Source organism: Rousettus aegyptiacus, unplaced genomic scaffold, assembly GCF_014176215.1.
Source record: "Rousettus aegyptiacus isolate mRouAeg1 unplaced genomic scaffold, mRouAeg1.p scaffold_m13_p_2, whole genome shotgun sequence".
Taxonomy (NCBI): Eukaryota; Metazoa; Chordata; class Mammalia; order Chiroptera; family Pteropodidae; genus Rousettus; species Rousettus aegyptiacus.
The window spans coordinates 115,249,718-115,271,799 of record NW_023416295.1 but is presented as its reverse complement, the minus strand read 5'-3'; the positions used below and the strand labels follow the sequence as shown (position 1 = coordinate 115,271,799).

General features: G+C 34.5%; 2 protein-coding genes across 5 annotated transcripts in view; one reads left to right on the top strand and one right to left on the bottom strand.

Annotated features, from left to right (window-relative positions):
* The window catches only part of ZFC3H1 (zinc finger C3H1-type containing), a 49,175-nt gene extending 42,555 nt beyond the window's left edge, over positions 1 to 6,620 (bottom strand). For 2 of the 4 annotated variants that reach the window (XM_016148377.2, XM_036237921.1), the window contains exons 1-2: positions 5,813 to 6,620; positions 1,002 to 1,415 (exon numbers count right to left, since the gene is read on the bottom strand). In XM_016148377.2, the coding sequence (XP_016003863.2) occupies positions 1,002 to 1,415; positions 5,813 to 6,401 (1,003 nt within the window). In that variant the 5' untranslated portion in view covers positions 6,402 to 6,620. Of the gene's footprint in view, positions 1 to 1,001; positions 5,769 to 5,812 lie in introns of those variants that run through there. The other 2 variants (XM_036237922.1, XM_036237923.1) reach the window with 2 other exon arrangements.
* A 239-nt stretch (positions 6,621 to 6,859) lies between these two features.
* On the top strand, positions 6,860 to 18,935 carry THAP2 (THAP domain containing 2). Its single transcript, XM_016148379.2, has 3 exons — positions 6,860 to 7,345; positions 12,968 to 13,163; positions 15,172 to 18,935. The coding sequence occupies exons 1-3, from the start codon at positions 7,275 to 7,277 to the stop codon at positions 15,559 to 15,561; spliced, it is 657 nt and encodes a 218-aa protein (XP_016003865.1). The 5' UTR covers positions 6,860 to 7,274; the 3' UTR covers positions 15,562 to 18,935.
* Positions 18,936 to 22,082: the final 3,147 nt, after the last annotated feature.

Below are 22,082 nucleotides of genomic sequence, written 5' to 3'. Positions count from 1 at the left end.
ATTAGCAAACCTTTCTTTATGAAGGTTTCAAATTGCCAAAAACTGTAAGAACTCTAATATCCCTCAGGTGGGAAATGGATAAACAAACTATAGCATAGCCCATACAATGGAACACTCTGCAATAAAAAAAGAACTGCTAATAAATACAACCATGTAGATGAATGTCAAATACATTATACTGAGTGAAAGAAGCTAGAATCAAAGGCAATGTACTGTATGATTCCATTTACAGGACATTCTGGAAAAGACGAACCACAGGGACAGTAAAGAGATCAGTGGTTACTAGGTGGGCTAAGGGTTGGGAAGTGAGGGACTGACTACAAAGAGGCATGAGAGAATTGGCGGGAGTTAATGGAACTGTTCTATGTTAATTGTGGTGGCTGGCAATGGTTACTCAACTGCCTGCACTTGTCAAAACTCGAGGAACTACACACTTAAAAAAGGGTAAACTTCACTGTATATAAATTATACCATTACAAAAAAAGAGGAAAAGAAAAAAGTTACAAGCCAAATCCATGACGTATAAAACCAATATATCATGAACACACTGGATTTATCCCAAGTGTACAAGGGTGGCTTAACACTACAAAATCAATTAATATAATCCATCACACTTATAACGGAGAAAAAATGAGATGCATACTCTTCTCTATAATGAAGAAAAAAGACATCCATTTCATTCTGAAAATCTGAAACAAACAATGGGGGGGGGAACCCTCCTTTACCCAACAAAAATTTAACATTATATTTAATGGTAAATGTTAAAAGCATTCCCTTTAATTTAGGGAACTAAGGTGCCCCACTATCACTTACGTTAAAAACTGCATTATAAGTTCTGACCAACATGTAAGGCCAAAAAAAGCTTAGAATGAAACAAAGCATCATTATTCAACGACTATGTAGAAAATGCAAAAAGAATTCACAAATTAGAATCAAAGAATGCTACCAAAATAAGTTCTTTAAAGACGACTCTTATTAATTAAAATGCTTAATTCCATTACCTTGACTAGATTCAGTAGTGTCAGATTTCAGAGAAAGCTGTTTCGTTCCATCTTTAACCTTTTTCAACCGGTTCTTATCTCCTGGTAAAGTTAATTTTTGCCTGAGTGGTTTTAATTCGAAGGCCTGAAAAGTTTTGACCTGTGTTTTCTCCTCAGGAGCAATTTCTTTACTTGAGTCTTTTGTAATACTGGCATTATCAGTGCTTGTTTGGTCCTCAAAGTTCAATGTTTTAGGATCTTCCTGCACAGTCTCTTCTTTGCTACTCAAAGCTAGTTTTTCATCCTTATTGATATACTCTAGTTCCAACTGTATTTGCTTATACTTCAAAAGTAAATCTTCAAAAGTTTCTTCCCCGCAGTTTTCACTTTTTGATGAATAATTTTTTCTTGATGGAGATCTTCCAAAACTTTTGGCTGAACAGCATATTAAGGAAACCAGTTTTCAAAAATTTTCCAGTTTATTTAACAAAAATATATTACGTTATAGATGAAGTTTCCCTTTGTTTTTCAAGAAAGGTGAAGTGATATTTTTAAATTACTAAATTCCATTTAATATGTGCTGCTAATGCCCAATTTCATTATGTGCCCATATTTCAAATTTAACTAATATCCACATAAACAGTCCACTTACAAAATCACTAGTGTCAGTTATTACCGGTAGTTATCCACAAGTATTCCACCTAGTTAGGTTACAGCATCCTTTCTTCTGTAGGTATCAGGAAAGCCCATAATGAGCAGGATGTTAAAGATTCTTTTCTAAAGGAAGAGGGGAGAGACTGGTTTGTCACAGATGTGGGTAATTTACACTTCATATAATCAGGAGGAAACATTCTTCTTTTTAATTAGTGTCTTCTTGTCTCAAATTAAAAAAAAAATAAAGATAAAAATAAAAACTGATAAATAACAATTAAAACTAGTTTAATAAGAAATATTTGCTTAAAAACCTAATACATAACAATCTTAAAGCTCAAGTATACTAACATCTAGCACATACACAAGACAATGAAGATAGTTATACAATAAAAATATAAACCTTTATATAGTATTCAAAATGTATCTTCTAATTTTCCTCTAAAGGATATCTAAACCAATCAATTTTGTTATTTTCTTTTCTAACATAGTGATACACAGAATGTAACTTCTTTCCTGGAAATGGCTACATAGTTCCAAACCACAACTTTTATTCGAAATAATTCATAGGTATAAGAACAGTTACACCTCACTTCTCCTAAAAATTAACAAGAAAAAAACAAGTACTTTATGTATTTAAATACAATGTCATTTATAGATCATTTGAACTAGCTAGAACAAAACATCACAGTTCCCAAATATTTCTTGTTTAGTAACTTACAAGACAAGCAACCTGAAAAGACTGTAAACTTCCCCAATAACCAATTCAAGAACTGGAAGCAACACCAAATATTTTAGAAATTAAACGAGCATTACAACTGAAAACCTTAGCAGTTCTGTAGCAAAACTGTTCCAGTAAAGCTCTGGTTTTCTGATCTCTCCTCTTCAGAGCCAAGTTTCTTGAAAGAATGCTAGTTTCTCATTATTCTTCCACCAAATGGAATCTGGCTTCTGCTGAGTTTATTCATGTTTTCAAACTGTATTTTTTACCTGACCTCTCTGTAGCACTGGACACTATAAATCACTTCTCTCTTGGCTTCCATAACTATACTCTCCCCTTGTTTCTCTTTTTTTTCTCAAGTCTTCATGACTCCCTTGTCTCCAACTCCTGCAATAATAGTGCTCTCCAGTGAACTCTTCTAAGCCTCTTCCTTTTTCTGAGTGTTATAATGCACTTCCACAGTTCTACGCACCAAAACAGAGAAGTCTGGCCTAGTAATAGGCATTTGGGGCTTTATCTCTCACAAGCTATTCCCACATATTGCTATTCTAGAATACAAATCCCATTAGACCTTTTCTTTTAAAAATCTCATTAAGAATAGAGTCCAAATCTTTATAATGACATATTAATGCCTTCATGATTTGACCTGTACTTCCTTTCCAATCTCACCTCTTCCCGGTTCATCACATTTTATGTACAGTTTTGTGTAGGTTTTTCTGTTCTTCAAATTCCAATTCAAATGTCACCTCTTATGTGAAGCCAGAATTACTTGCTCCCCCACCCCATTATTACATATTCTTTGTATATAAATTCTGTAATTATCTGCATTTACATCTCGCTTTTCAGTGGAGCTATCTAAAGACACAACCACAGTAATTAAAAAAAAAAAAGAGGACCTTGGAAATATTTGTAAAGGGAAAAGATTCAATAAACTAACACGAAATAAGGACAGAAAAATGAGGAAAAGTAATTGTTAGGACTATAACTTACTAACCTCCTTCAAGGCTAAATGAAATCCTATAGTCCATCCAGGACAGCTGGGATGAAACCAACACTTAAAAGATTAAATTTTAAGCTGATCTAGATGCAATTGATAACTGACACTTGTTTTGAAAAAAAGATTCTAGTGAATCTTTATAACTGCAGGTGAAAACAATGACTTTCTACTGATGAGAGACAGTGGCCTGATATTTTTGCTCTCAACAGATTTGAAAGTTTAAAACGGTAGTCATCCAAAGGAGACATATGCTAAGATTAACTAAGTGTCTATCCTTAAGAAAAATTAAAAATGAAAATAAAAATAAGTAGTGCAATAGAATCTGATTTACTGTTTCTCGAAAGCTACATCTAGCATACCTTAATCACTATGGAGAAAGAAGTTGGAAAAAACAACCACTTGCACTCATGCTACCTCACTTCTGGATTATGGAAATGAATCACAGAATAACCCTTTTTCTTTCTTAATGCAACATTTGTTAAAAAATAAAAAAGTCATTATAATCACCAATAAAAATATGAATTAAACTGAGTACAACTTTGATGCTAAAGGTATTTGAATTAAAATTTTGTATTATAAATTATTTGCTCACATTACACAAAAGTGGCCAGGAACTATGTTTTCTTTCACAAATTCTTATAAAGAATACCACCTCTAGGATGGATTAACGATACTTCACGAGAAAAACAATGAGCAGAGGATCAAAACAAGCATCCTTTTCTTAAGTGCAGCATCTGTGAAAAGAAAAACAGGAAGACAGCTCATTTCTGATAAGTTACTACAGAAATCAGACTGGGTATCTTCCTGCACTTTTTTTCACATCATATGCCTTTTTATTAATAAAAACATATAAACTGAATTAATAAAGGTATATGGCAGAGACCAAATTGGTATTGAATGGACAGAAAGGCAGGCAAACCCATTCATCACTCCTTTCTCTAATACAGAATTAAGAAAAAAACTGAGCTCACATACTTTTCATGTACTTCGATTAGAACTTTTTACATTAAACTGTAATTATTTCCATTTGTCCGTCCAACATAAATTACCACTTTCATCTTTTATATTCTTAAAATATATATGTGCTCAAATACCTTCTGTTTTTAGATTCAGAATTAACTAATATCAAATTCTCAGTTAAAAATATATCGGGCAGAAAGAGGTTTTCTAACTTCTTGAAAGAACATCCTGTCCTTTAAAAAGTTAAATATCTACATGATTTTCTCTGAAACAATCCTGGAATGCTCCTAACCCAACTTTTGGTTGCAGAAGTTAAGTTTTTTTCAGGGCATTAGCAACAGAAGCTGCTACTTCTTACCTAAACCTACATTTCTTGCCCTCTTTATATCTTGACAATCTATCTGAAAAAGACCACATGGCTCTAAGTATTCTATAAAAATGTTAAGTGTCTCCCAAACAAATGTCATTATACATAAGTTTCACACATAAATATATTGTCATTACACAATAGAAATTACAACCAGTAATAAAAATGCTCCTTAGTAAACTATTTTTATGCAATTATCATAAAATAAATTAAGACGTAGTTCTACAAATCCATTATAAAATAGCAAACCTTCAGATGATCGACTCAGCATTAATCCTGAGTATACTCAGGAATGTTAAAGATAACTATGCATAAAGTTAGAAGGAACAAAAATCAGATATTTTGCTATTTTCATTCTCAACCTCTCTATAATCTCCGCTCTCCCATACACCCTATGGCTTCAATATATTAAAATTAAAATGCCATTAAATTTATTCTCTCTCTAACCCACATTTGTCAACACTAAGAGTTATAAAATACCCCAAAACTGAATGTAAAAAATAAAGAAGTTTAAGAGGTAAGTTTTCCAAAGAATACAGGAATTTAAAAGCTCTGAATTAATACAGTTGGGGAAGATATCTGGTCTCTTTATTTTCCACTTTAAAAGGCACCAACATGTAAGACTAAATCAAGGATTAAAAAAAAAATTACAAGTAAAAACAGTATTATACAAAATGAAACTTCATAATTTTCAATAGCAAAGTGCAATATAAGCAACAGCATTCCCCAAACTGTTTGTAACTGTATTTTTTCTCTAACAATCCAAGTCAACCTCATATACAAAGTCCCTGTGCCAGCAAAAACAAATGCTAATGAAATTTGGGCTTCTGACGAACTATTACAATCTCATTTTACACTTAAGATTGCACTAGCTTGGCCCCAAACCACGATACGTTCATGTTAAAAAGCAACACACCCAATAAAGCAGTCTTTAAAAACAAACAAACAACAACAAAAAACTACAGCGTGACACACACGGATCACCAAAAAACACTTACTTTAAATTGACACAGTGACAAAAAAAAAAAAAGCAGTTCTGATGGTTCAGAAAAGTTACTCATCTCAGACCTAGTAATGACGCTAAAGGGAACTTTAGTATGTGACACACCCAGGGCAGACCGCCACGTTAAGGATACAACTCTTCCGAGGTGGGGAGGGCTCACGCCAGCTCTGACTGCTGCTGAATCCGGATCCCGCTCCTCCTCCCAGAGGTGGTCTGCCCCCCGGCTTGCCTCCTCGCTCACCCCCTCCACGCCCCCGACTCCAGCGACTCCCACCCCGGTAGGGCCTGCCTCGAAAGCGGAAACGGTCCAAGGCGATGTGGCTCCGTTCCCAGAAGGACGGCCGGGGGCTGCTTTCGGACAGTGAGCTCGAAGGCATCCGCACGGAGGGCGGATGAGACCGGAAGGGCTCTTTGGGTCGGTAGCTGCTGTGTCCCCTGAGGTGGCCCCGCTCCGACGTGTGCCGTGAGCGTGAGAAATTCCTCAGCTGCTGCTGAGAAGAGGACGACGACGACGAGGAGCCACCACCTCCGCCGGATCCACCGCCCCGGGCCGGGTGAGGAGGCCTTCGCCGCGGATATGGTAACAGCCCGCCGCCGCTGCTGCTGCTGCTGCTCCGGCTCCGTATCTGGCTATTATCATCGTCGCTGATCTCCCCATCTTCTAGTTCCCCTTCTTCCTTGGGCGAGAGGCCACTGGAGGCCGGAGTGTCTGCGGTCGCCATCCCGAGAGCAGCGCCTTCAACACAACCTTAGCCCTCCGTCCGGGATTCGCTCGACAATTACCTTCCTCCTCGATTCCCTTTTCTAACGGACCTGGTCGGTGCGGCCTTCCCTTACTCGGACACCTAGCGGGCTCTGCTCCCCAACTTCCCCGCACCACAGCTCTTTCTCGCCGGACCGTCGCAACCCAGTTCCCTTCCCTAGCGCCCCCTTGCTCCTCCGCGGTCGGACTCTTCCGCCTCGCGAGAAAGCGGCTCTGAAAGTGTCTCTACCCGTGATGTCACTTCCTGCGCCACGCAGGAAACGCGGCTCCCAGTTCCCGCGATAATCCTCAAGACAACGCAATCCTTGGCGGGACCTGTAGTCTTTCTTTCCTGTCTTGGGGTTTGCGTTTCCACTCTACAGCTCACACCTGCCTCAGACTCTGGATAGGGATATCTGGGTGGGTGGCGGAGTGGGCGGACCTGTTCTTAATCTCCGCCTGGAAAGAGTTTCTTAGTAATGGTTGGCGGGGGTGGGGAATACCTCTTTTCAATTGTTCGGAGGACGGCTGCCAAAGAGATGCAGTAATCCCACTCCTTTTTTGCGTGTCAGGGAGGAGTCGAGTTATTCCGCCATGTTGGTGAAGGCAAAGGAAGGCGAGTGAAGCTCCAGGACTGTCAGCCCTGCTGGCTGAAGTCCGCCATATTAATAAAGAAAAAGGGAAGGTTGACACTTCCCCCACTCCCCCCGCCACCACACACCCCTACCTCCCCACCTCGCTCCCACGACTCGGTGGGCCCTTCCCCTGCCTCACTTGCCCAGTCGCCCGAAGGAAGCATTAGCCAGCGCCTCAAAACAGGCTTAAGACAGCGCCGAATGAGGGGGAAAAGGAAATGCCGACCAATTGCGCCGCGGCGGGCTGTGCTACTACCTACAACAAGCACATTAACATCAGCTTCCACAGGTAACCTGGGCAGGGAATGGGGGTGAGATGTAAACGCGAGCTGCTAGATCTTGAGTATTGCCTGTGTGGAAGGAATAGTACGGTTCTAATTCTAATAACTTCCTTACTTGGGTGGTAGTAGGGAAGCATTTTATTTACCCTTTGTGTGTGTTATCTCAAATCTGTCCCAATTTTTCTCTTCTTTCGGGGAAGATTTATTTCTAAAAGTAATCCAAGTTCTGTACGGTGATTGCTCCTAATAGAAAAAGTGGCCAGAGGATACCTTCATTTTTTAATTCTTTCACTCCCGTGTATTAGACAGGTCTTGACATTAATGACGCCAGAGGAGGAAGCGAGATCTTCCTACTGAAGTCGGCAATCACCTTAAAATCCTACTGTGTTCCCGTTAAAATTACGAAATTCTCACTAGCTGAATTGACATGGGAAGCATTTAGATTTCTAAAAGTCACATCCAATAACTGCGGAGGAATTGAGTCATCACTGATTATTACTGAATTAAGCAATATAAGTGAAAGTGCGAAAGATAAGCTTTCTAATTAGAACAGAGTAATAAAAGAATTTAGATATTGTTTTTCCTTCGTTTGCTAGAAGAGCAATCAAAATTCTTCGGTTCTGTCGAGTCAGAACTCTTGTAAGCACTTTGAACGCTACATTAAATATAAGTACTTGGTAAAGTTTATGTTCTCTGCAAGTGCCTGCCATGTGGCTGAAGAAAAGAAGCATTAAAAGAGTTTAGTGCAAACAGTTCTGATTTGATATAGCTCACAACTTAATATGGTCTTAGAATGTAGAAATTTATATATTTTTGACCTTTTCCCTATCTCATTGACCTTTTCCCTACCTCATTATAACTAAATGTACCACCTTATTAAAAGTTGCCACTTAAAAAAATCTTTGTGATGTTTCTGTTTTTTAGCTATTTCATGCAAATGAAGTCTTTATTCATACATCCATCAAATGTTTACTGTGTTCTTATTTGCCTAACATTGTTCTAGGGATCCAGAAAATTCTTATACTCCTGGAGTTTAGAGTATTGAGAAAGAAAGACATAAATAATTTCAGTTAAGTGCCACGGAAGAGACATTCAGGGAGACCACTTAGCCTTGAAAAGTCAACACTTCTCAAAGGATGTGAAATTTCAAATGAGATCAAAGAATAACATTTGTTCCTGTATGCTCCTTTAAGAATTTCCTATTTTATACAATTAGTATTTGAGAAGTCAGAGAAGGTTTGAAAAGAATGGCATGATTAGATGTGCATATTAAAAGGCCCTCTGCAGTATAGAGAATTATAGTGTTATTTAAAGTGCTGGTCAAGCATCATCAAAAGATGATTTTGATGAGAAAGGAGCTTTTTAAAAGAATTTACCTACTATTTCACAGGAAAATTCTGCTACAGTGTCATCTGAACTAAACAATGTACTTCATTGCTAGCACCAACCATCACTAGAGGAGAAAAAGTGAGAGCTGATAGAGAAAAAAGTTGGAAACCTGTAGTAAAACAAAGATGAGTACCCAGTGGCCTAGACCGGAGTGGTACTGACAGTAGGGATGGAAAGAAGTGGACAGATTTGAAAAATGTTTGAGGAGAAACTACTATATTTGGTCATTTGAATTAGAAGATAAGGGAAAAGGAGGAGTCAAGGAACCAATAATATTGAATGTTTAAGTATGCATACCTCCTTTCCACATTTGACCATTTGCCTCCTATGAAATTAACATCTTCATGTGTAACCTCAGAAATTTAGGTCTTAAAGTAAATTATAAAAATACGTTTTTATTTCCTAAATACAAACAATATTAACTAACTCCTCTCCTAGAACATTGGTAGATTCCTTTATTCCCAAGTATGATTTATGTTGCCTCAACTTGACTCTCCATTATTCTCTTACCCACTCCTGTGTAAGTATCCCCAGTAATCTTCTGAAACGGCAAATACTAACATGAGTTGTCACTCCTACATTCCTCCTTCAAATACTATCTACTTTTGAGTTTGACACTAATTTGGTGGTCTTCATCTTACTTCTTTGGCCTATCTTCAGTCTCCTCTGCTAGCTCCTCTCCTTGTCCCCTGACCTAGGTCTTCACACTCTTAAAAAGATTTCAACTCTTTCTCTGGTCTCAGGTAACATTTACTTGATGCCTCCCAAGTCAATATCTCCAGTCCAAATCTCTCTAATGAGTTCCAGAACTATAGGACAAGTCTCAGTTTTTCCCTGGTCTATCTTTCAGTTCCTAATATTCACATAAAAACTGTACTAATGAACTTGTCCTTCCCTCAAACCTACTTCATTTTCCATATTCCCTTTCTCAGTAAATGAAAACATCATCCAACCAAACTGGGAGGTCATCCTTCCTTGACTTCTCATATTCCCTCTTGATTGGATTATTACAACACCCTCTTATAACATGTTGTTAAATGTTTAGCCACAGCATCTCCAGGGTAGGGAATAGTCTTCATTTGTAATATTTTCCCAGTTTCCCTGATATAAAGACTCATCACGGCTGATTTCAAGCTGTCAGTATGACATCACTGATTATAGAGTTGGGAAGAAATGTGCAGTACCACACTATATATAGCATTTATACCACACAGATATAATAGGTATAACCTTAAGAGTATAGATAATACTAAAATAATTAGGATTAGGAGGTGATGAGTTTTTAGTATTACCTTTTTATTTAATTGCAATTTTGCATTATTTAATTTTTAATAATAGCTGTCTTTAACCGCCAGTTGAAACATTTTGTTAACAATCAGCTCTCAAAATTAGGTTTTTTAAAGGCTTACCAATGCCATTTTAAATAAAGTTCAAAATTACTCTTAGAAGGCCCTCCAGCATCATTTCATGTCGTAACACTCTTTCCTGTCCCTAAAATACTCAAAAATCTTCACTACCACCCTAATTCCCCTAGCTAATCCCTACTATCCTAAGGCCTCCTGACAAAATTAGTTCCAGTTTTATTTTTCCATGGGACCTTGTACTTACCCTTTTATAGTACTCATGATACTTATAATTACTTTTACAACAATAACAAGTAGCATTTATTTCATATTTACTATGTACTATGCCCTGGGCTAAACATTTACTCACATTTTCTTATCCCTAGAACCATCCTCAGTACCATTACAGATAAAAGGCCTACATAAAGGTTACATAATTTGCTTAAAGTCACCCAGCAATTATGTGAAGGAGCCAGAATTGGCAACTTGGTTTGATTCCAGAGACGATGCGTTTCAACCACTGTTTTCTACTGCATCAAACTATTCAATTCTCTATCTTCCCCATTACAGTAAACCCTTATATAAAGAAGGTATATACCATGAAAGTAGATAGATATGTTTTGTTTACCACTATGTCTTCAGTGCCTAAGACAGTTCTTGGAATATAGGAGGCATTCGGTCATTTATTAAGGACTCAAGCAAAATAGCATTGTTTAAAATATCGAGTGGTATTTCCAAAACATCCAATGTTTCTAGAAGTCTGGTTCTATTATTGTATAGACAAAAATATATCTGTTACCACTATGTTAATTTTTCAATAGTTACAAGATGATTTATTATTACTTAAAGTCAGCTTATGGGCTACATCTACCACCCTTTGAATATGCTGAGAAAAATTCAAACACATGCAAAACATGATTAAGGTCGATATTATAAAAAGCATTATCCAAAAATACATATAAAATTGTTGATTATTCTTATTCTAACACAGATAATTAAAGATTAATTAATAATGCTAAACTAACCCTCCCCCTCCTTAGTTAATTTATTCATTGATTCACTCAGGAAAGTTTATTGAGTGCTTACTTAACAGGATAAAGCAGTGAAAAACATAGCTCGTAACCAGGAGAAACTTAAAATCTAGTGGTGAAGATAGATAACTAAGGAACTAGAATACAGTGATGTTAGTTCTGTATGACAGGAATGTCTAACCTCTGTCTTCTGATCCTGAAAAACTACTTTGGGAAAATGAGATTCCTAAACTGAGTTTTAAACGAAGGAAATAAAATTTGGTCAAGTTAAGGTTCAGTTTGAGGTATTTCATAATTAGGGAGCTAGTTTTAAAAAGAACTTGAAAAAAAGTAATAAAGTGTACATAAATCTGAAGAGTCTTATACATATAATATAATGATAGTACTTACTTGTTCTGAGTCTTTATTGAGGCCCCAACAAGCAGTTGAGAGTAAGTTTAGTGCTATAAACTAAAGCTTGATTTTTAGCTTAGGCAAAAGGAAACATTTCCAAACCATTAAATACTGGAACAGAGATCTTTAAAATGAGAGTACATTATTATTAAGAGACGAGGGCTAGGCAGAGTAGATAAATTCTCCACCAGCAATTTCTAATGAAATAGAAAAAAAAAAAAAAACACATGAACTGTAGAGTGACAAACAAATGTTAATATCTTCAGATCATCAGTATATTTGGGGTTCGGGGATAGGGACAGGTGATGGGAGGGTGTTTACCGGTAAATCTAGGCTTTCATCTCTTACTGCTGGTAATATGAGCAAATCTAATATATCTGATAAAGCCAAAGCTGTTACCTAATGAAGGCTTCAGCTGGGGCTTCTGAGTCATATGATCTAACATTAATGGTTCTTTTTAAACACTACTCAGTTCATAATTAATACTTAAAGGATAAGGTAGTCAAACTGAAAATGAGTTAAACTCAAGGCTTGTTACATGTGTTGATTCTTATGGTTCCAAGTCAGTCAACACAGTTACCACGAGAATTTTTAAACAGTCCGTTTTTCTCTTCTTTACTGAGTACAAATTGGTATATTTTATATTTCATATTTGAAATAAATATGAAAGGAAAAACATTCCTGCCAAGGTTGTCAGCAGGATTTTACTTTTTGTAATAATTATGCTTTCTACTGTATTACAATAACTGAAGAGTTCATTTTTTTAAGTATGCATCTTACAATGCAGTGAATTAGTATGTATAGTTCGTAGCATATTAAGAAATTTTTGTTGAGTCCTTATTGTTTGCAAGGCACCATGCTAAATTTTAAAGATAAATAGATGAAATGATATAATAATCCCTGTCCACAAGGAATTTATAATCTACTTTTATTTCAGTGGAAATTTATTCAAATGGAAAAATTACAAAACAGTGTGGTGTCATAATGAAAGAACACAGAGGAAGGAATACCAGAATTTGTCTAGGCTTTCCTTGATAAAATTTGATCTGTAGATATCTGATTTGTCTTGACCCTATATATATCAGCAGCAGATCAAAGCATTGTGAAGTTACTCCAGCTTATAATGGTTCTATGTAAACTTGATCTGGATCAGCTTAGTCTTATATTTTACTACTCATGTTAAGAACTAGGCAAGGAAAAATGATCTCTTTTTTTAAAAACCTGAAAAACCACTCGTCATAGTTATTTATTATTTTTTTACAACTTATAAAACTTAGCATGAATCGTTTTCTGTTCCAGTGTCAGGATATTGGGAATTTAAATTTTTATGTGTAAATAGAAGTTACTTTTAAATCAACACCTCTTAAAATTTATTTTAATCATTTAGGTACAACCAGAAGTATGATAGTTAGAATTGGAGTTGTCTGAGTTGTCTTTTTTGTTTGTTTTTGTTTTGTTTTGTTTTGTTTTAAAGGTTTCCTTTGGATCCTAAAAGAAGAAAAGAATGGGTTCGCTTGGTTAGGCGCAAAAATTTTGTGCCAGGAAAACACACTTTTCTTTGCTCAAAGCACTTTGAAGCTTCCTGTTTTGACCTAACAGGACAAACTCGACGACTTAAAATGGATGCTGTTCCAACCATTTTTGATTTTTGTACCCATATAAAGTCTATGGTAGGTAAATGTTGCTTTTTTTTTTTTTTTTACCCCATTTTTAGAACCTGTTCCTTTCATTTATATGATTCGGAATATTCTGCAATTCATATAATGATATGCCTCAAGGAAGTTGCACAATTTCCTCTTGTGCAGTAAAGGTGCAAGCTAGAATTAGAGTTCAGGTCTTCTGATTCCAATATTCTTTCCCTGATCCAAATTATTCTCTTTTATATTACTGTCAGTTATTATCAATAACTGAACCATTGGTAAAACTGAATAATGAATAATGAAACCTCAAGCACCACTCTGCTCTGATTTTAAGATGATACAAAAACATGTGCTAAGTTCTTTAAGAGCACAACACCCAAAGAATACCAGAGCCACACCAAAGAATAGAAGTTCAAAAGAAGGTATAACCAAAAACTTAACAGAGTTCAGACATTTAGGCTGGGCTTGAAACTGGAATTTAGAATTTAGGAGAGAGTTCTTAGCATAGGACAATTGCAATAGCATGATAACAAAAACCATTGGGTTGAGGAGTGAGTGGAAAATAATCAAATGTTAACAAGTGATATTTAAACAGAAAGAGGAAATTAAGATAGAGGATGAATGTATTAAAATAATGTTTATGTAGTTAGGGAAGATCTGACCAGAGAGGAAAAAGCTAGCTAAGAAAGATGGGGTCACCAAAAAGTAAAAAGGGGTAGAATGAACAAAAATAGAAAGCTTAACTTTGAAAAGTAGGACTGGCATCTTTTCCTCTGAGAAAGGAAAAATGCTGCTTTTCTTGAGTTTTCGTGACAGTTAAGTTTATAAATATACAAGAGTTAATATCTGAACAGAAGAGAAGATTATGGTAAATATAGTTATCGCAGATATTAGAAAAGCCCTAGAAGGTCAAGAACTTTGTCTTTTTTACTTCCGAATCCTCAGCACCTCAAATAGTGCCTGGTACATAATACACACTCAAACATTTATTGAATTTCAGGTATACCTTATATGTGACATTTTAATCATTTATTGATTCAGCAAGTATTTACTAAACTTTACGTTATGTCAGAATCCAAGTTAGATGTTGAGGATACAAAGATCAAAAAAGAGTCCTGTCATTTCTCCTAGGCAGAGAGAATACCAAATGTAGGTTTCATGAGGACAGGAACCATGTTTTTGTCCCCAAGAATTCATAAATAAATTCCTGTGTTTCAATAAATATTTGTTGAGCGAATGAAAGACACAAAGTTATGAGGTTATGATACAAGCTGGAAACTACAAGTGGTTTAGTATTGCTGGAGTATAAATCAAGATCATGAATGGTGGAATGGGGTAAGATCCTACATGGTATAGTATTTTGGTATAGTATAGGCCTGATGTGGGCAGTAGCATTAAGAATGCGAGAGAGGAGATGATTCATGATAAGAGATATATAGGATATAGAATAGGACTTGATGACTAATTGAATGAAAGAGATAAAGAGAAAAAAGGATCCTCAGGTTTCTGATTTGGACAAAAAGTTTCTAGCCAGATTTTAAATCCTTGAATGGAAGCTGTAACTGAATAACAAGTAAGTCTATTCAGGAGCTTGATACTTGGGAATATGTTTTTTTATTAAATAGGACTCAAGGTCTGAAATATTAATCAATTGAGAGAATAGTATTTACCTAAAAAAGAGATCAAATTAGTATCATAGATAAACCAAATATCTAAATACATTATATTGGCCTTAGTGAGGATTTTTAAAGTCTCCATAGAATCATACTCAGTAATTTGGAAGAGACCTTGGAATTCCGTTGTCTATTTCCAAACCAATGTTTGTATCTCTCTGGATAAGGAAGACAAAAAGGAATAAGTGGCTGGAGTTAATCCAACCAGTTGAGAAACTTGAATCCATGATTACATGAAATGGGCTGCTGATGTTTCCTATATTTTAAAATCAGTATTTAAAGAGCTCTTATACAAAACTGAACAAAATGTATTTTTTGTGATACTCCATAATTTATGTTCAACCCTCTAATTTTATTCGGCTCAGAAACTCAAGTCAAGGAATCTTTTGAAGAAAAACAACATTTGTACTTCAACTGGACCACCTAATTTAAAATCAAACATTAGTAGTCAGCAAGTACTACTTGAACACAGTTATGCCTTTAGAAATCCAATGGAGGCAAAAAAGAGAATAATTAAACTGGAAAAAGAAATAGCAAGCTTAAGGAGGAAAATGAAAACTTGCCTACAAAAAGAACGCAGAGCAACTCAAAGATGGATCAAAGCCACCTGCTTAGTGAAGAATCTAGAAGCAAATAACTTATTACCTAAAGGCACATTAGAACACATTTTACCAACTGCCTTAAGCAGTCTTCCTTTGGAAGATTTCAAGATTCTTGAACAAAATCAACAAGATAAAACATTACCAGTTCTCTAAATCTAAAACACATCAAGAATACCATCATTTAAGATTAGCCTACAGAGAACTTAATGCCCTTCCTGCATTCTACTCAAAGGTAATGATATTTAAGGAAATCATGCCAAAATTGGATATTTAATAAAGTTTTACTTGAAGTAACATTATTACTGTATAATTTATGAAGACTCGATTACAAAAGAAAAATGGAGAACTTTTTATGAAACTTATTTGAAAAAGAATGGAAGTGCCTTACATGAGAATTACGTACTTAAAAATTTTGCTAAGAAGTTATGTTTCCAAGATGTGTTGTGTTTTTGTCTTTTTAAACTACTTTTAAAAGAACAGTCTATGACAAGTAATGTGTTTAATTTATATTTTAAAAAAAATTTTTTATATGTGCCAAAGTTGGGACATTACATTCTAAATAAGATGCTAAGTAGGAGTTAACCAACATTAAATATGACTTTTAAACTGCTGGGTTTTATATTAATTAAATTATTATTGGCACTGTGATTTGGAAACTTTGTTTTTTAAAAAGCCTGAGGTACAGGGCAAGTTTTTTTATTTAAACTTCTGTATCTTTTTAACAGTAAAAGTGAGCTAATCATGACCTCCTTATAAGAATATTAACTTTTAAAATAGGTTGTAAAATATTTCGATAATATTTTTTAATGTGAAGTACTCTTGAGTCATCTAAGTTAGGTAAGACCTCAAGTACTTTAGACTAGTAAAAACTGGTAGCAGATTATATATACCTTCTAAGAAAATATGTTGTAAAATAAGAGATCAGAATCTAGCTTTTACCTTAATTAAACAAAAAGATAACCGTATACTACTTTTACTCATAATAAAAATAATACATTTTTAATTTCAAAATTGATACATTAATAAGCAAATATGCCACCAAGTTCCATGTTAGGAAATTCTCTCTGCCTTTGTATTATGTTGATACCAAAACTTTTAAGCTTTTTTCCCCATAAACCCACAATAGAATTTAATCATAGAAAAGTACTTGCCATATTATATCTTTATAACCTAAAATGAGATCAGTTTATCTTACACATCAGCTTGCTTGCTTCTTCCTTTTTAGTGAGAGTCAAACAGAACTACCATACTACATAAGGGAAATGAAATGTAGTTCTCTATAAAAATACATGTGTCTGTGAATAAAGCTATGCAAGTGCTAATTATTTTACAATATAGAATATCAAAATTATTCTTATAATTGCCACTTGAACAATTAGTTTGCCTTACTTCACCAGATAAATGTTTAATAAGAACTTTTCCCTTCAAAAAGCTCTGCTCAAATCATGCAAAAATTTATTAGTTATTTGATCCTGATTCAAATGTCTGACACCACCATATGAAAGTAGCATACATCTAATTATAAATTGCTGTAAATCTTTTTAGAAGTTAAACTTGATGAAAACTTGATAAAAAAATAACTTTTTTTTTTTGTGACATCTGCTTGGATCCTAGCAAAAATCTTTTACAGTATTAGCACCCCTCTTTTAAAAAAGAATGCCTCCCAAGCAACTAGATTTCACAAAGGCAAAGTAGGAAAAGTCTGTTTTAGTTATCATCAGGCACTTACAATAAATATTTATGAAAATCCTTTTGAGTGTATTGTAAACCTTTTTAGTCATTGCATCTGTATCTTAAATGTTGGATGTGGCTCCTTAGAATTGTCATTACATGTTTGTTTTTTTCTAATATGGTTTCAAATATCTTTTTACCAATATATAATCATCAGCAAACATATTCTGACTATATCTACTTTATAACTTAAAATAAGTTAGGCAAATAATCATTTAAATAAAAACTATGTTGTTCAAATATAAACTCTCATGTGTTTCACCACCCTTCTCCAATATAAAACAAAACACCAATTAATGTAGGCTGTTTCCTATCTACAATAATATTTTGGAATCTAAAAAGTCACAAAACTAGAACAATGTAAAATACAACAAGCTTTTGACAGTCTTCATTCATTATTTGAGACCACTGAATAAACTAGCATTAAGTAATTTTAAAGTAAAATTTTTTTGTTTTCTCTGTCATTTTCATATTACTATCCTGATAACATGCTCCAAACTCTCCCTGCATCAAATTCTTTAATTAACATACATTTGCAGACTTAAAACTAGTCTCATATATAGAAAAAAAACCTAAAAGGAATCTTGTAAAATCTTGTTTTCAAAGCTTGCTGATAAACTTATCGCTTTGACCATGTATCATAAAACTAATTAAAATTATGATAGCTCTTTGTCCTCTGCCGAACACAACATATATCCTCTGTTCATTCAATGTCTGTCATTGTCATTCATTCTATGTCTAGTAGGCACTAACCTTTATAAGGAACTACCCAAATGAATATGACCCGATTTTCTGCCCTTACGTTGCTCAAACTCTCCTGGGAGAAAAAAATAAATATTATTTATCATACTATGTGATAAATGTTTTAAAAGACATGTGTGAAGTGCTTTGGTAAATGGTGTAGAATTGGTATTTAATATAAACAAACTTCAGACCAGACCTTTTTATTATAAAATACTTTTCTTTCGAAATAGATTTCTTCTTATGACTTAACCAAAGGAAGTAGAAGGATGTTGGTGTTGACCTGAATAACATACAGTGTTTTTTTAAATGAGTTTTAAGACATTTTTCCAATTAAAATGAACGCTGAATAAATTTGTTCTTAATGGTATACTTGTTAACAGGGAAGCAACTAAATAAAACATTACATTGAAGCCAAGTTATTGGAGTTTATTTGACATTTGCTATCTACTAACAGATCTTTAGCTCACAGTCTTAAAATTAACAAAACACTGTGGCACTCATTAGTTCTCTTGTTTTTAACAAATATTTTGTGTGGTAGGTGGTATCTCCAATTTACAGGTGAAGAAATCCTTGTCGAAGTAATTATTCATTCAGACATTTATTGTGTGCCAACTGGCACAGGGATTGGAATGGTAGTAATCTAGGAAGTTCTAGATTGAACACCAGTTTTCAGCCTCTAAATCTACTCTGCCCAACACATTATAACTCTCTGAATCACATTGTTAGGACAGGTCATGTGTCTCAAAAAAAAAATAAAAATTTATATGTATAGTTAACTTAGTCTACGAAGTCATTGTTGATCTTCTCTAAGGAGACTTTATAATGTTGGTATTTTATGTCATTTCTCAATGTAAGAATACGGGTAAATTTTAATTTTGGTATAATATAGAAAATGGTTTATCTTTATGCCAGAAAATGGGATTCTTTTGGTATTTAGACAGTTGGAAACTTTCTAAAATTAATGATTTTAAAATGTACATTAAACAATTGCATATTATATTCACAAAATGTAATCTGAGTATGTTGATATTAAAAACTTTTTTCCAAGGACATTATTATCATGCCTATTATTTCATAAAAATGTACATATCTGTGGAAGTCCTTCCCCTAAACTGACCCTCTAAAATACTTCTATAGAAGTTCTCTCTAAATCGAAGTAAACTGTAAATAAAAGAAAGTTAGTGTAAAGCCTGGAAGAGGAATTATTATCATTTTTATTGCTCGTTATACCTAAACATACATTATAGATTATTTGCACCTTTTTAAATGCCAGTTATGCAATCTAAACCAAATATAATGAAGGGCTATTAAAATTCTGTCTATCCTGACAATAGTTGGAGGCTAACACAAAGATTTATTTGTAAATATGATTATCAAAGCATTATTTTAATAACAAAAGGAAATGATGTGATTTTTCTTAATTTTTTTCTGATATTTAAGGTATTGTCTAATATTTTAAAACATACTATCTTATCATTCACTAAGAGACATAGAGTAAACTAGGATGAACAGATAGACATGGTCCCTGTCCTCAAAGCTACTGGAAAAAAATACCCATTTGTTTATTCCTGTCCTCACTGTTTGGTACCCTCTTCCTAATGTCCTTTTAGAATGAGTTGAATCATACGACAAATCAGTCTTCAGTTTGCTGCCTAGGATTTTAAAATTTATGCTCCAAGTTTTTTTTTTTTTTAATCTTTAGGTTTAATGTCAGGAAAATAGATATGTACCTTTCACATGAATTTTCGGTTTAATTAGTTAGAAAATATTTCAAGCCTATTTCCAACTCTACTCCATTCTTTCGAACTTCCTATTTTAATGATCTTAACCACCAAACCTTTACAAATTGCCCTTCCCTTAGCTTGGTTACTTAACAAACTCCTTGTCATCCTTCAAGTCTTAGCTCTGACACTCTCTCTGTGTCACCAAAGTGACATAAATGCCTTACTCTTTGATTCCTGACTTATACGTAAGTTGGATAAAGTCATCATATTATTATAATGTAATTGTCTACATGTCTATTTTCATCTATGTTCCTTTGAGGCACTGTGCTTTGTTTTTTTTTCTTATTTGGCCTCTGGAATCTAATGTATATATTAGGCATTCAAATATCAGCAGATTTCAGAATATCTAAACCACTCCTTTGGCTTAAATTCAAAGGGATTATACATAGAATCCACTGATATTTTCCTAACAATGGTAAATGATTTTCGCCATTGAGATGATTTTTATAATTGGTATTAAGTACCAAATGTCTACCCCAGAAAAATCCAAACTTGATTACATCAAAAACATAAGTAGGTATTTATATTGTTACATTTAAAGGTTATTAATGCAACAATGAATTGGCTCTGATTACTATAGAAATTCTCAAATTGTCATATTTTCTAAGGGGAAGCAATCTATAGTAAAACAATTAACTCTGTTGGAAAGTAAACAAAGGTGTTCAACTTTCTCAACTTCTCAGAACCTTTAATAATACATTCTTACAGTCTTATGAAAATACAAAATTTCTCAACCTTAAATTTTATCAGATTGGGAATGAGGGTAGTGGGTAGCATACCTACTAATATCTCCAGGAATATAGTTTAGGAAATGCTTAACCAGAAATTCTGTTGCTAGAAAATGGATTTTAAAGTAAATAGAAAAAGTACTTGTTGAAATTTTTAAGATTGTCAAAGTCTATAAAAATCATATTAAAATCACAGTTTTTTAGAAAAAGAATAAGTATATCTTAACTACATTATTTCTTCCACATTGTTTTAGATTTAAGCTAGAATAACTTGTTTATGGAGAACAACAGCAATAATTGGACACTGGGGAAAAATGGAAGAGATATTCATTTGAAGGGTTTGTCACTGGCACTATTATTTCATGTGCAATTTTAGCCAAGTAGTCATGAAGAAGGCATCCAGGAACTAGTCTGAGACATCCAGGAACTAGTCTGACACGTCTAGACTTCAGCGTTGTTAGGAGAGGCCTGACACAGTGAGGCCATGATTTTCTGCTGGACATAAAAATCTCAGAACACCAACATCAGACAATGTTACCTTATGATTATGATGAAGTGAGGGGCAAAAAGCAAGATTGGTTCATAATTTTGTCCAAGCGGAGACAAAAACAAATACGCTAAACCACACAAAAAAATTAGCTTTTATTAATAATAGTAATCATTTGGTATTGCTGATATTGGCCAATCAGCGTTCTTAGGTAATTATTTACTTGTGCTGAAAAGACTGAGACAAAAACTAGGCATATACTATGTTTCTGTATAAAGACCATACCCACATGTCATCTAGTAAGAGAAGGCCACTACTATTTAGTGCTACTTCACAAATTCGGTTCTTAGTTAACTAATTATATTCCTTACTAAAGAAAGCATGTTGTCTTGGCATGTATTTTGAAAGTTAAATAGTGTGAGTTTTTTAAAAGTTAAACACTTTTGAGTGTTATGTCTGAAATTGATTTGCCTCTTCTTACATTGTCACCAATTAACTAAAAAGTTCATAAATATAATTATCAATTAGTTACTGTTTACCCAGGCAAACAAAAGTCAACTTCAAATAAAACGTGTATTCAGCCACGAGATTCGGATCGTTACTGATAAAAAAATGTTCTGCTTTCTAAATCGACAATGCAAACGCTCCAAATATAAGAGGCGTGGGAACAGATGTCCACATTGAAGAGTGGTATCATGACAATAATTTGAGAGCTCAATAGCAGAACGATTTCTAACTTTAGCTTTATGCCTCTAGCAGCCAGCAGAGGCCAGCACACAGTAGGTACTAAAGGTTTCTCAGTCATAAAATTCAGTTTTTACAACACAATACCTCCCTCCTTAAAAAACAAACAAAAAAAAACCCCATATTATATGGCATCCACTCCTCATGGACAAAGGAAGTACTTGAATATTATGCTTGAAATGGACTTATAGGCCTAAATTTATTTGCATTCTTTTACTGTATTACTACTCAGGCGGCGATTTCACTTTTCAGCGTTTGGATGTGTCCTCAACGCTAGGACCTAAGGTTCGAGACAGTTACACTATTCTGAGAAGAAATATAAATCCTCAAGGTCCAGCCCGCAACCCTCTACAACTCCGGCCTACTCGCCGGCTCTTGGAGCCGCCCTTTAAAACGCTCACGTGAGCTAGGCGACGTCCTCGCGCGACCACGGCGCATGCGCGTAAACAAGGCGAC

What these genes read in the sequence shown, in the direction of transcription:
- THAP2 (XM_016148379.2), top strand. Translation starts at nt 7,275, where the DNA reads ATGCCGACCAATTGCGCCGCGGCGGGCTGTGCTACTACCTACAACAAG. An exon ending in ATTAACATCAGCTTCCACAG is followed by an intron (nt 7,346 to 12,967) that starts GTAACCTGGGCA and finishes TTTGTTTTAAAG; the next exon opens with GTTTCCTTTGGATCCTAAAA. An exon ending in GTACCCATATAAAGTCTATG is followed by an intron (nt 13,164 to 15,171) that starts GTAGGTAAATGT and finishes TATTCGGCTCAG; the next exon opens with AAACTCAAGTCAAGGAATCT.